This window comes from Monodelphis domestica, chromosome 7 (assembly GCF_027887165.1).
Source record: "Monodelphis domestica isolate mMonDom1 chromosome 7, mMonDom1.pri, whole genome shotgun sequence".
Lineage (NCBI taxonomy): Eukaryota > Metazoa > Chordata > Mammalia > Didelphimorphia > Didelphidae > Monodelphis > Monodelphis domestica.
In genome coordinates this window covers 148,106,480-148,120,931 of record NC_077233.1, presented here as the reverse complement: position 1 = coordinate 148,120,931, position 14,452 = coordinate 148,106,480, and the positions used below count along the sequence as shown (strand labels likewise).

The following is a 14,452-nucleotide window of genomic DNA, read 5'->3' as shown; positions in this document are numbered from 1 at the left end:
AATAGTTTGGATCAAGTGAAGGCTTTCTAAAAGGTAGGTTGTTTGTAGGCAACAGATAAGGAGCCAGTAGATAAGGTAAAGTTCAAGATCAGAGAGAGGGAAATGATATTCCAAAATCTCAGGTCTGGCCATACCACACACACCTCTCTCCAGTCAATAACCTCTGGTGGCTCCCTATTACCCCACTCTTACCGCCCACTCCCCATAACCTCTCCAGTCTTCTTACACCTTACACCTCCAGTCTTCTTACCTCCTTATTCTGTTCCTCTCACAAGATACTCCATTTCCCAATTCCATATATTTTCTTTGGTTGTCCCACATATCTGAAATGCTCTCCTCTTTATTTCTGCCTCCTGGCCACCTTGGCTTCCTTCAGTTCCCAGAAAAGATTCCACCTTTTACAGAAAGTCTTTCCCCCAAATCGCTCCTTGGGAGCAGGTATTGTCTTTTATCTTTTTTCTGTTCCCCTAGCACTTCACACCATGCCTGGAACATAATTAGTGCTTAATTAATGTTTATTGACTGATAATATGAGATAGGAAGGAATGGGATCAAGAGTACAAGGAGAGGGGCAGCTAGGTAGCTCAGTGGAGAGAGAGCCAGGCCTGGAGATGGAAGGTCCTGGGTTCAAATTTGGTTACAGACACTTCCTGGCTGTGTGATCCTGGGTGAGCCATTTAACCCCCATTGCCTAGCCCTTACCATTCTTCTGCCTTGTGTATACAATTTTAATTCTAAGATGGAGGTAAGGGTTAAAAAAAAAGTACAAATAAGAATGTTGACCCAGATGTGGAGCAGGGCTGCCTCTTTATTAGAAAATTGAGAAGAGAAAGGAGAATGATGTCAATAGTATTTAAAGATCTAGGGGAGCAGAGGGACTCCAATGAACATCTTCTATTTTCTCAATAACACTAGGCAAGTCACTGAACTCCCATTGCCTATCCTAGAGTTGTTACTAATACAGAAAGTAGGAGTTAAAAATGAAAAGAGAATCAATTAGGGAGGGGTAAAAAAAATTTTTTTTTACCATTACAGTAGCAAAAATAAAATTAATTTGTGGTGGATCCAAGCAGCATAGTCTGCACATGACGTTCAGGAGCAATGAGGAGCAGAGAAAGCAGATAGTAAGGAGTAATTCATTGTTGGGATTTGGCAAGGCAAGGATGATCAGAGGACCAGAGGATGAGGGATTGGAGAAAACAGAACCATCATCTCATGTAGACTTGAAGAGTTGTTAGGAGCAGCTCAGCTTTCTGTTTCTATACAGTTTGACATTGAAAAACATGTCTGAAACCTTTGTAACTCATAGACTGACATATCTGCAGGAATCAGATTCCAATTATTTGCCATTCAAGCTATTTATGCATGATTTTCATTAGAGGTAGCATGGTACCCTTGTGGCTTCCTCTGAGAGAGTGTAATATCCTCAAGGGCAGGGACTGCTCATTTTAGTCTTTGCATTTATAGCCCTTAGCACAGTGTCTGCACATAGTAAGTGCTTATTGATTGATGATAGTGGGAAGAGAAAAAATAAGGTAGATGACACCAGCTAGAAGTCTGGCCTCTGAGTCAAAAGCAAGGAGGCTGTCACTGAAACAGAGGGCTTCATAATTGATCGTAGAGGAAATAGAGAGCCAGCCACTGGAGTTTGTTGACTGTGGGGTGAGGTGCAGCTGGTGACATGAGCAGGCATGAGATTCAGGAACATTACTTCCTCTCTCTCATCTTGAACCTTTTCTTATCTACTGGTTCATTCCCTATTACCTATAATCCATTCTTGAAAAAACTTTCCCTTGATCTCAGCTATTCACTCAATTACCAGCCCTTCTACTTATACTACATCTTACCTCTCCTTTTACAAGGAAGCTTCTAGGGGAAAAAGCTGTCTACATTACCTTCTTTTCTTGACACATACTAGCTGTGTGACCACAAGGCAACTCACTTGCCTTCTCAGTGCCTCCAGCAACAGTCAGAGACTATAAATGACTGATTACTGGTTGCTGATCTGTGCCAATGGAAGGAATTTCTTTACCAAGTGTTGTTCCCTACACAGATAATATCCTAAGTCTGGGGAAAAAAAACTGAAAACAGCTGTTTTCACCAAATGGACTCAATCTTTGGGTTAATAAAGTAACATCATCAACTAGGACTCTTTTAAAAATAGACCAATACTTTTGGGACAGCTAGGTATCATAGTGGTTAGAGCATTAGACCCTAAGTCAGGAGGACATGGGTTAAAATCCAGCCTCAGGCACTTCCTATCCTAGAGTTGTTGCTAATACAGAAAGTAGGAGTTTAAAACAAAATAAATATTTTGGAGAAAGAATTACCGGGAACTGATAGCTTAGAAATAATCATAATTATTTATTATTATTTAAACTAATCAAACCAAGTAAATTTTTCTTTTCTTATTATTTCCTTTTAAATGCTTGTACAGGGAAGAGAATTTCAATAAGGCCAAAATACATCAATCAACACCAATGACTGAAAGTTTAACTAATGGGTTTAGAAAAATCATTTTAAAAAGCAGAAACATGCAGGGTCAGATTTTAAAGGCAAGCCGACACTGAATTCTTCAAGTTCCTGGTAACATTTCAGCTTTGGATAGGTGATGGAGATTCTAATGTTTTTGTTTCATCAGTGCTGAGGAAAATGGTACCCAGGTCAATCTTTTCCCTACCAAACTAAATCCCAAATCTTAACACACCTTGGCCTCACCTTGCCTTTGGTTTCCTGTTTTCTCTAACAGCTTAAGAGGAAATTCCATTGGGGCAGATGGAGCTAAGGCCATGGCGAATGCCCTGAAAATAAACCCCAGTCTCCAGATGCTCAAGTGAGTGGTTGTAAATAATTGGGAGGAAAAAAGGCAAAGTTCAGCAGCAGGGGGATCAGCAGGACATTGCCATCATTAAGAGGCTGCTGTGGATTTCCTCTAAAATGGTTTCCTTTAGCTGAAAAATGAATTAAGATCTTGTATAAAGTGGAGGGCAGCTAGGTGGCACAGTGGATGGAATGCTAGGCCTGGAGTCAGGAAAACCCAAGTTCAAATCCAGCTCAGACACTTCCTAACTATGTGATCCTGGGCAAGTCACTTCACCCTGTTTGCCTCAGTTTTCTCGTCTGTAAAATGGGTTAGAGAAGAAAGGTGGCAAACCCCTATAGTATCTCTGCCAAGAAAACCTCAAAAAGCATCATGAGGTGTTGGCTATGACAGAAACAACAACATGAAGTCTCAGCTCTGGATAAATCATTCAATTTCTTTGGGCCTCAATTTTCTTATAAGTAAAATGAGAGGATTAGTCTAAACAGTCTCTAAGATCCCTTCTACCTCTAACAATCTATGTCAGATTCCATCTGGCCATTTGAGGCTAGTATGTAGATATTAAGTATCAAAGGCAACTGGATTGTTACTATAGTAGAGAAATCATGGCAGCAGCAGCTGCTGCTTTATGATATAGCTGAGAAATTTTATCCAAAACTTTAGTGGACCAATCAAACCCTGAATTACATGTTACATTTCTAGCTGTGTGGCCCTTTGGTGTTCTCTTGGCTTGCAAGGTTCACTATGGGTTTTTTCCATCTTTTTCCTAGTCTTCAAGAGAACTCCTTAGGAATGGATGGAGCCATCTGCATCGCCACTGCATTGTCGGGCAACCATGGGCTCCAGCATGTCAAGTGAGTAATGATTAAAAAAAAAAACAGTTCAGGGACACCATTTCTTCCACACTTTTAGAGCAGCCTCCCAAAAAGGACACCAGTCCATTCCAAATCAATTGAAAGAGCAAAATGAGCCATCTCTGAGGCCTTGCAAGGTGAGGCAACAAGCATTTAGTACGAGGAAGTGCCAGGAACAGTGCATCCTTGGATGACAAAATATAGAATCAAAAAGATCTATACGGTGTAGAAGGGTTTCCACCAACAAACTTAAATTAGACATAAAGGTTCTGCATTTAGGCATGAACAAAATTAAATCACATAAGTGAAAGAAAGGGATTGATAGCAGTTCATGTGAAAAAAGAGAGCCAGGAGGTCAGCTGGGTGGCTCAGTGGATTGAGAGCCAGGCCTAGAGACAGGAGGTCCTGGGTCCAAATCTGGCCTCAGATATTTCCTACTTGTGTGTCCTTGGGCAAGTCACTTAACTCCCATTGCCTGGCCCTTACCACTCTTCTTCCTTGGAACCAATACCAAGGCAGAAGGTAAGGGTTTAAAAAAAAAAGAAAAAAAAGATAAAAGAGAGCCAGGGATTTTAGTGGACTGAAAGCTCAGTACATCAATAGCTGATGTAGTTGCTAAAATATCAACAACAAAAACTCAATGCAAGCAAAAACAAAGAAAAATTAATTCAACCTTGTCTTAGTCTAATCAAACCACATCTGGAGAAGCATATTCAGTTCTGGGTACTGTGTTTTAGGAGACTCATTGGCAAAAGAGAAGGCATCCAGAATATGGGGAAAAGTTAGAGAAGGATCTGGCAACAATGTCCTAAAAGATCAGCTGAAGTTAGGGTTGTTTAGCTTGGAGAAGAAAGAAAAGGATGGGGATTGAAAAAAAAGAGGAGAGAACAGGTTCATCTTTTTTGCTTCACTGAGCAGAACAAAGCAATACTACAGTGATATAAAGGAGTTGACTTAAGCTCAATCTAAGGAGGAACTTTGCAGAGGATGCTGTAAAAAGGGTATTCTTAACCTAGGATCCATAGATAGATTTCAGAGGATCCATTATCTTAGATAGAAAAATTACATTTTTATTTTCACTAACCTCTTAAATTTAGCATTTCCTTTATTTAAAATCATTATACTTAGAAATAACCATAAGCTTCACTAGACTGCCAAAGGAGTCCTTATACAAAAGAAAAACATTAAGAACTCCTAGAGCAAAGGGACTGTTGAACTTTGTTGAAAGATTGTATTTGGTGACCTCTAAAGTTACTTTCAAGATATCACTTCCAGACAGTGTAAACACCAGGCAAGGACTTTTTACAAATCTTTACTTAATGGGATTTGGATCTCAAAGTCTGAACAAGGGTAGGGTTGACAGAATGGTAATTGGGATTGGTTTGTCTTGATCTGCCCTTACAAGCTAGCTTTCCATTCCCACTATGCTATTGAACCAAGGACATTAAAGACCTATTGCCAAATTCCGCAGCCATCTTGTAATGTGAACTATCCCTTCCTTCTAGACACTTTCATTTCCTGGATCTGGAACACTTCACTCTCACAATTCTCTTATACTGTTCCCTTATCTCTTTTGTTGACTCCTTACCCTTTTCCCACCCGTTAAATGTGTATGGACCCCAAGTTTCTGTCCTTGACCCTTGTCTATACTTTCTCTGAGTGATTGATCACATTAACTCTCATGGCTTTGTTGCTCATTTCTATCCAAATTCTCAGATCTACATCTTGACACTCCAGTCCTGCACTTTCAACTGCCTATGCTATGTGTCCACCAACATCTCTAACTCGGCATGTCCAAAGCTCAATTTATCTTTTCCCTATATCCTATTCCTTCCCTTCTCTTTTTCTTTTGATAGTACCACCATCCTTGCAATTACCTAGGGTCATAACCACAGAATCATCTTTGACCTTTTCTTTCCCTAACTATCACTTCTGACCAGGTGCCACAGGCTGTGGAGTACCTTTCAAGGGTGGGTATGAGGTCTGTGTATCTCCTTCCATCTAGTAATATGCTATTTATTGACTGATGAGAATTGACTAATGAGAGTCTGTTAACATGAAGTTCCACTGTTTAACCTTTTGATACAATTTTCAAGCCCTACCCTTTCTTTCAGTCTCCAAGGAAACCACATTGGAGAATCAGGTGCCAGGATGATCTCAGAAGCCATCAAGACAAATGCCCCAAATTGTATTGTTGAGATGTGAGCCATAATTTTTGGTGAGACTTTCTGGTGGATTGAGCAGAATCAAGGAGAAACCAAGGGGGAAGTCTGAATGCTAAAAGACTAAGTTTAAACAAGTGATAACTTGAATGTCATGGTAGTTCTATCGGGAGCAGTTTATTGATCCTTTGGAAGGAGCTTCAAAGAGGTCATCATCTTCCTCCAGAAATGAGCAGCAGTACAGGAACAGCAATTTGTAAGTGCTTCCATGGATGGATTCTGGGATACAGACCTTGTGGTTAAGGTTTCAGCCTTAACAACAACAGGGGAAAGTGGTTGTCCATTGGTAAAATAGCTGTTTGTAAGCTATTAAAAATATTGACCTGACATGAACATGAGTAAGAAAGGAAACATTCCTTGACTCTTCCAAGCAACACACAAATTTCTAAGATGTCACAGTTTCTCAAGAAACATGGGAAAACTGGAGAAGGGTGTGTTTTGAGATGGTTTAAGTTGTGGGGTTTTGGTATTAGAAATGCCAAACTGGTGTTATTTCTCCATGTTTTCCACCATACTAGCCCTAAGTAAATTATTCTTCAAAGACATACATAAGGGTCCTAATAGATTGCAAGCTCAGTATGTCAGTAGTTTGAAGTGGCAGCACAAAAAAAAGCTGATGTGATTTTGTTCTGCCTTATTAGCAGAATAAAGGTGGTGGTAGTCTTGATGTACTCTAGGCTAGATAATACATGGAGTGTTGAACCAAGTTCTTGGTGCCATACTTTATAAGATCTATGAATAATTTAAAATATATCCAGAGCAGAGCAACCAAAATGGTGAAGATTTAAAAAATACCCCCCAGGTCTTTTTTTGGGGGGGGAGGTAGATCAGGGATTTCTGTGATTTCATCTTAAGTGTGGAAATTCCTTCCACCAATACAAGCCCTATATCTAACTCATTTATAACTTAAAGCCTTAAAAAGACCCCTCCTAGATACAGAGGTTAAATAATCTGCTCCTCATCCCCTGGCATATGTCTCAGAGGAGGACTAAACTCTTTCAGATAGTGAAAAGAGTCTAGAAACAATGCCTCCATTTTTGCTCTTATGTTTTCCAGAGCTCCACAGGTAAACCACTGATTACTTTGTCACTCCCTCAATCCTTCTATTAAAATAATGTCGTATCGAGAGCAGGTGAAAGAAAGGGAAATCTTTTGCTTGAAGAAGACTTGGAGGATGGAGAGACATAACTGCTATCTTCAAGTATGTGATGGGGTATCCCAAAGTAGATGGATTCAGTTTTTGCTTGGCCCTGGAGGGTAGAATCTAGTAAAGTGAATTGAAGTTATAGGAAAGCACATAGGAAAAACTTTTATTATAATTTCCTAATAAATGGAGTTGTCTAGAAATGGAATGGGCTGACACTGTCTGGAACTAGAGAGCTTCAAGAGGAGAATAAGACTAGTGCTCCAGGTAGGGATTTGATACAATCCCTAAAGGATGTTTCTATTCTAGGATTCTGTCATTTTGATCTAACACAATATGGGAATTTATGATGTGCTAAACCATTATGAAATAATGAAAATCTGTTGGGCCTCAGTAGACCACAAATGCTACCAGGAAACCTCTTTACTAAAAGCAGTTATTCTTCATTTGCTTCAGTCATGTCCAATTCTGTGATCCCATTTGAGGTTTTCTTGGCAAAGATAATGGAGTGGTTTGTCATTTCCTTCTCCAGCTCATTTTACAGATGAGGAAACTGAGGCAAACTGGGTTAAGTGATTTGCCCAGGATCACAAAGCTAGTGTTTGAGGCCAGATTTGAACTCAGGAAGAAGAATCATACTGACTCCGGGCCCAGTGACACCTAGTTGCCCCCACAAAAGGCAGAGGGTCTTATAAAAAAACATCAATTCCCACAAATGGCTGTGCTGCTGGAAGAAAAATCAGATAAGACATCACAGATCTTATCAAATCAAATCTATGAGAATGACTGTGTATGAAGACTATGAAATGATACTCATTTATAGTTTGAACAGGAAATCATTAGGGCTGTAAAAATCCTTAAAGTTAAGCACAAAAAAATGTATTGCTTGCTCACCTATTTCTTTTTTTCCTGAAAGGACAAGTGGTATTGCAAATGACAAACTTCTTTTTACAATGAAGTTGGCAAGAAATGTTACTTAGGTCTTCAGAATTAAGGTATCAAACTATGTAAATAACAAACTCGACCTGGGGACTATAATATTCAACCATCTCTTTTTGACATGGCATTCTTTAAAAAAAATTATTTTATTGATATATTTTACCATAACAATTCCAAAAACAATCCTATATGCTTATTAAAAGTGGTTAAGCAAAACTGTCGAACATATTGAATGCAAAAGTAACTTTCTTAACATTTCTTAACAAAATTTCTTAACAAAAAAATAAAAAATAGCAAGCATGTGAAATCAACATTGATTATATTTTATATAAAACCTTCATAATCCTCTTTCCTTCCAGTGTAAAAATATTTCATTATGATCATATATCCCAACTTGTTTAACCATTCCCCAAATGATCGGGAAATAATTTATTTCTAGATTTTTGCTACTTTAAAGAACTCAGTGAATATTTTGGAACCAACAGGATCATTCAGTGACTCTCAGGTATAAACTAACGATAAACCAGTAATGGAATTGCTAGATCAAAGGGGTGTGGGTAGTTTATTAACTTTTTATAATATAATTCTAAATACATTTCCAGAAGAGCTGTACTAATTGCACCAGTATGTCATTCTTCCTATCATCTAATAATAAATTTATTATTTTCTTTTGCTACCATCTTTGACAATTTGATGGTTTGGAAGAGTTCAGTTGATTTTTACTCAAGATTGTATTTTATTATTCTCTTATCAATTCCTTTCCTTTCTTTTCAAGCTTCTCTGGACCACTGAGTTATCTTCCAGAGAAATATCTCAAGGAACTGCTCCTAAATTAAAAAACTAATATTTGATAATCAGCTGGCCCTGGAAAGATAAATAAATGTGTTCACTTCATTAGAATTTAAAAAAAAGTAAACCTAGTACTCAATTTTCTTGAGCAATTTATATAAACACGATGAATTCTATATGATACTTGGAAATGTGAATCATCTAGGTAGAATGATTTTTATAAGACACAACAACAGACCAACAGCCTGAAAAGAAAAGAAATTTAGTCTGGGTATACTCCAGATCCAGCACATTGGGCACAATGAAACAGTCACTAGCATGTTTCTGCTATCTCTTTTAAGCTAAGGAATTCATTCATATCCCAGTGTCTCATCAATGTAACTAACATACCATTCTTCATGTACAAAGATGTCAATGTTGACTTACCGTCTCTTGAGACCCACATGTGTTTGAGCTATTTTTCCTATAGTAGAGTTGGGCTGATTTGCTCTTCTCCTGGGGCAAACATCCCACAGCTGTTGACTAACTGCAGTACAATTCAATACAACAGGTATCTATTGATCACTAATAATGTGCAAGACGCTGAACCAAACAAAAATAAAAATAGTCCTTGCTCTCAAGAAGCCTATATTCTACCAAAGTGTGCTGTGGCCATGAACAAAACCCAAGAACCACATTCACAATTTTGGTCTTATCAGCTTCACATCCTAACTATACTTGTATGATGAAGGTTATAAAGAACAATATATTATTATTATTATTTAAAAATGCTTAGAGTTTCTCCCATGGAAAGGTACTACCCAGGTGGATAAATAATATTACTATAGGTTTCATAATTATAGCTAAAAAGTTTTTATATTGATGTCAGTCTGGATATATGTTAAAGACTTGGTATTTTATGCTCTCTTGAAAGAAAACTCCATATAGGATTTTCATGGTGATTTTTTGGTCATTTTTTTTGATATATGGTCACATTTTAAAGTCAGGTCAGACTCCTGCATTGTATGTAAGCAATATCCTAGCTTAAGTACTTTCGAAAAATGTAATAATTCTTTGGAGTCAATTAAATTCCATGAAAGAAAAAATATTGCTTCCAAGGTGCCTAACAAACTCTGACTCATAGCCTACCATGACGATTATTTCTATTCATTACAATGTTTTCAATACTGTACTTTTCGGTTCATTCACAAATGCTGTTGTAGAAAACATCAAGAGGTGGTTTTTAGGAAAAAGGTGTGGAAAGAGCACTGGCTTAGTAGTCAAACCATCTGGCTTCTCAAATCTTAGTACTACCATTCACCTTGGACAGTCTCTTTCCCTCTCTATGCCCCTGTTCTCTAATTTGTAATATGAGGGGATTAGACCAAATTATCTTTCAGTTGCATATTCTTTGGATCCTATCATATAGACACCTAAAACTTTTAGATTTTCTATTCTAATCAGGAATAAACATGGAAATCCTACACAGAACCATATATGTTTACTAACTGCACTGTTATCATTATCCCTGCTCTACTAATAAAGCAACTTGCCCACTCTTACCTAATAAGTAATAATATAATATCTACAATATATATAAGTGAACTAATAAGGTAACCTTTTGGGAGGGGAATGAAGAATCAAAGTCAAGTGATTGGGGTGGCCAAAAATAAAAATCATTGAAATCTACTACTTATGTGTTCTTACTGTGTTTATTTTACGTTGAGGTTTTTTCTCACTATGGCAGTCTGTAGGGTGGAATAGAGATCGCTGGGATGAGAGTTAAGGCTTGGCCTTTAGATTCTAGCTTCTGTTTCATTAGTCCAGGCCCTGGGTCTCAGTTTTCTCATCTGTGAAATGTTGTGGTAAATGTGTAGTTAATTCTTCTGGTTTTTATTTTCATTTTGCATTGTTTTAAAGTTCTGTCTGGATTTATTTTCTTCCTCAGATTAGTCCTAATTTCTTGGTGTTATTCCATTTTACTCATGTATCATAATCATGCCCCCCCCCATCAGTCATTTAAGTTATTTCCACTTTTTAAAGATTACATATAATGCTATGAAAATGTCTGACAACTTTTTGTTGTTTGTTTCTGATAACACTTTTCACAGTCTTATTAACAACAATGGGATTAATAGGTCAAAGAAAATGATTGTTTTTGTAACTTTTACTTTATGCTGTTAGGTTGCTCTCTAAAAAGATTCTATAAATTTTGAAGTTTGCAATCCCATTGCTGGTGTTTTAGATTTGCTGATTTGTAATCTCAGAGTCTACAATAAAGGGAAAACTAGGTAAACCTGATTTACAAATGTAGTAAAGATTACTGAAACAAAAGAGAGATCTGATTAAAAGATGGTACTAGTTACTTTGGGAAATCAGAAATAAGTGAACTGAAGAAGTAGTGAAGAAAAACTTAGACATAAATAATTGCAGGCTAATATAAAGGCTTGCAGGTGTTTTTTTCTCTCCAATAAGGTGAAGTATTGTACAAGGTTGGAAGACAGTGTGGAATTGCAGAAAAATCCCTGAATTCCTGGAATTCAAGAGACAAGTAGACATGCATATGTCACAACCTTTCTTTTTTTTCTTTTAATTAATTTTTAAATTTTATTAATTTCATTTTCTATAAAATTTTAGTTTCGTTAGATGAACTTTCCCTTCTAGCTCTCACATTTTATGACTATGACTGAAATGTTAGAAAAATATATTTAAGGAAACTAAGAAATTTGTAGAGATCACACAGAGTGTTTAAAATTAAAAAGAAAGCTAGACTCATAAAAATCAGTATGTTACCAGTGTTCTAAACTTTGTAAAAGCAGCATTCACTGTTAAGCTATTCCTGGGGTGGTTTTTAAAAATGATTTGTGACACTATGGAATTAGTCATGTTTCTCTTCTCTTTATGGCTCTGTGGACCCTTTCACATCTCGTCCATGATGTGAAATAATCAAGAAATCCTGTTTTCCAAAAACAGTAAGTGAATTATATTTAAAAACTACTCAGTGGTGGTTTTGGTTCCTGGCCAAATCTCATGGAATCTAAGCAAAGGAGGATGCAGCTTGAACATTTTCAATAACAAACAGCTAATTTAGATAAAATAATGCATGTTGAACTTGAATGACTTCCAGGAATTGATGAAGAGTAAAAGGAGCAGAACCTAGAGAACATTATACAGAGACTGATACACTGTGGTACAATAGAATGTAATGGACTTCTCTACTATCAGCAATGCAATGATCCAGGACAATTCTGAGGGACTTATGAGAAAGAACTATGGAAGTAGAAACACAGAAGAAAAACAACTGCTTGATCACATGGGTCGATAGGGATATGACTGGGGATATAGACTCTAAACAATCATCCTAGTGCAAATATCAATAATATGGAAACAGGTCTTGATCAATGACACATGTAAAACCCAGTGGAATTGCGCATCAGCTACAGGAGGAGGGGAGGGAAAGAATGTGAATCTTGTACCCATGGAAAACTATTCTAAATTAATTAATTAAATTAAATTTTCCAAATTAAAAAATAAAATAAAATTTTAAAAAATGCATGTTGCTTTCCCAAACTTCTTGTCACACATTTACCTATATTGCGTTTAATTTATACTGGATCCACAAGAGGTAAGCTAGAAGTCATTGTCACTCTCATCCAAGGGCTCAGGTTTCCGGGCCCTACGATTTGGCTTGGTAGGAGAAAGAGCCATGCTTTCATCTTCCAAATCATCATCATCTTCTTCATCATCTTCCATATCAATTTCACTGTCCTCTGAATCTTCCTGCAATAAAAGGGATGACAAATGTAACTTGACATCTTCACTTCTTAGCTAGTTAGGAAGTTAAACTCAGCAAACTAGCAGTTCAGAAGAAAAAAAGCATTACATGGTAAAGGAAAAGAGTAGTTTGGTATAATACCATCTTTAGTCACCAATTTCCAACCCCATACAACCTAGTATAAATAGGATTTACTGTTTTTGTAATACCATGACTTTTGGCCAGTTACTCCTGGAACTGGTTTCTTGGGACCCAGAAAAATATCACTTGGAAGTTATTTTATCTCTGTGAGGTCTCAGTTTCTTCATCAATAAAATGAGGATAAAATTCACACGCTCTTTTTCACAATGCTATTATGAGGTCAAAGCTGCTAAATGTAAAGTTTGGCAAAAATGTAAGCAGGTTTTATTACCAACGGATCAAAGAAGAATTTGAATGGAACTGAAGTACAGTTGTTTTTTTTTCTTTTTTTTCTTTAGAAAATTTCTCCATGGTTACATAATTCCTGATTCCCCTCTTCCCTTCCCCCCTCCTGAAGCTGACAAGCAGTTCCACTGGGTTATACAGGTGTCATTGTTCAAAACCTAGGTATAGTTGTTTTAATTACCATTAGACTTGGGGAGGAGAGGAGAATGTGGGAAGTAGATAAGAGAAGCAAAGTGGAGAGAGGAGCCCATCTCCTGCTGGTCTATGGCAGAAGGCAGCAATCTATTAAAAGGATCTATGAATTAACCTATTTTGAATATAGGTTCATGTGGTATATGTAAAGTGCTTTGCAAATCTTAAATTGCAAAATTTTTTTCCTTTTAAACGCATTTTATTAACAACTGGCCGATAAGCACCATTATAGCAACGTGGCTCTTGTCCAAATCAATTGCTAAAGATACTAGTACAGTTAACAAATCATGTTTAAGATTTAGAAAGTAAAAACATAATTCTCCCCCCAAAATTACTCATAGATGTTAGCTAGTATAATATTACTGAATGAACAGGAGAAGATAGGCAGACATATGGTATAATGATGGGGTGCTCAGGGAGGGGTAGTATCTCTGGTATGGAGGGCTTGTCGTGCCCTCCTAGGGCAGCTCTCCAGCCTCTGACCCCCACCTGACACCCAGCTCTCACTTGTGGCTCCCAGTAGCTGCTAGCATGTGGCAGCGGCCACACCCCGGGCAACGGCTTCGACAGGCCAGCCAAACCTTGTGAGGGTAGCCATCAGGTCGTCGACCTCTGGTGAACCAGGGCTTTGCTCACCCAGCATGTGAAGACTGCTTCGGCTGAACAGACGGAAGAAACCAATAAGAAGGTTCAACGGCTGAGATGGCGACGCAGCAAAGCACTGTGGAGTGCTTAGGGCATGTTGGAGCACAAAGGACAACACGGCCATCCAATGCAGCTGAGGAAGTCTCCAGACGTAACAATTTTTCGTGCCACTGGACCCAGGCTTCCAACGCCGAGAGAGTGGGACTGTCTCTGTGCATCAGCTTTTCCACTTAAATCTCTTTCACGCACAAGTATCTTTGTGCACACTCATCTATCCTAACCCTGTCCACCCTCTTCAAGACCTGTGGCGATGGGGGAGTGGCGACGCAACAGGTGGAGGTGACCACTGGCAGTTGTAGTCACGATCCTGCACGTAGGCGGCCCACGGACCAGTGGTCGCTCGGCCCTGTGGGCAGCAGGGACGTTCGGCAGCATCCTGGGCGACTGAGCAGCCCTCTCTAGGACAGCACTGCTCACCATAATCAAGGGAGGGGACTAGAAAAGGTGTCCCAAACATTGCCTGCCCTACAAACACCCAGTCAGCACACCGCGGCTGGCGGGTCATCCCTTTAAGTGGTCGAAATCAAAGAAAAAATACAAAGAAACTCCTACTAGGAGCATGGAACATCAGGACATTACTTGATAGAGAGAATATCCCAAGACCTG

At 38.2% G+C, this 14,452-nt stretch overlaps 2 protein-coding genes across 3 annotated transcripts in view; one reads left to right on the top strand and one right to left on the bottom strand.

Annotated features, from left to right (window-relative positions):
* The window catches only part of NLRC3 (NLR family CARD domain containing 3), a 78,863-nt gene extending 70,576 nt beyond the window's left edge, over nt 1-8,287 (top strand). For both annotated transcript variants that reach the window (XM_016424106.2, XM_007499085.3), the window contains exons 17-19: nt 2,750-2,833; nt 3,592-3,675; nt 5,790-8,287. In XM_016424106.2, coding sequence (XP_016279592.1) covers nt 2,750-2,833; nt 3,592-3,675; nt 5,790-5,880 — 259 coding nt within the window. In that variant the 3' untranslated portion in view covers nt 5,881-8,287. The remainder of the gene's footprint in view (nt 1-2,749; nt 2,834-3,591; nt 3,676-5,789) is intronic.
* A 2,154-nt stretch (nt 8,288-10,441) lies between these two features.
* CLUAP1 (clusterin associated protein 1) overlaps nt 10,442-14,452 on the bottom strand; it is a 48,351-nt gene continuing 44,340 nt past the window's right edge. The window contains exons 12-13 of the mRNA XM_001363761.4: nt 12,338-12,528; nt 10,442-10,598 (exon numbers count right to left, since the gene is read on the bottom strand). Of these exons, the coding sequence (XP_001363798.1) occupies nt 12,379-12,528 (150 nt within the window). The 3' untranslated portion in view covers nt 10,442-10,598; nt 12,338-12,378. The remainder of the gene's footprint in view (nt 10,599-12,337; nt 12,529-14,452) is intronic.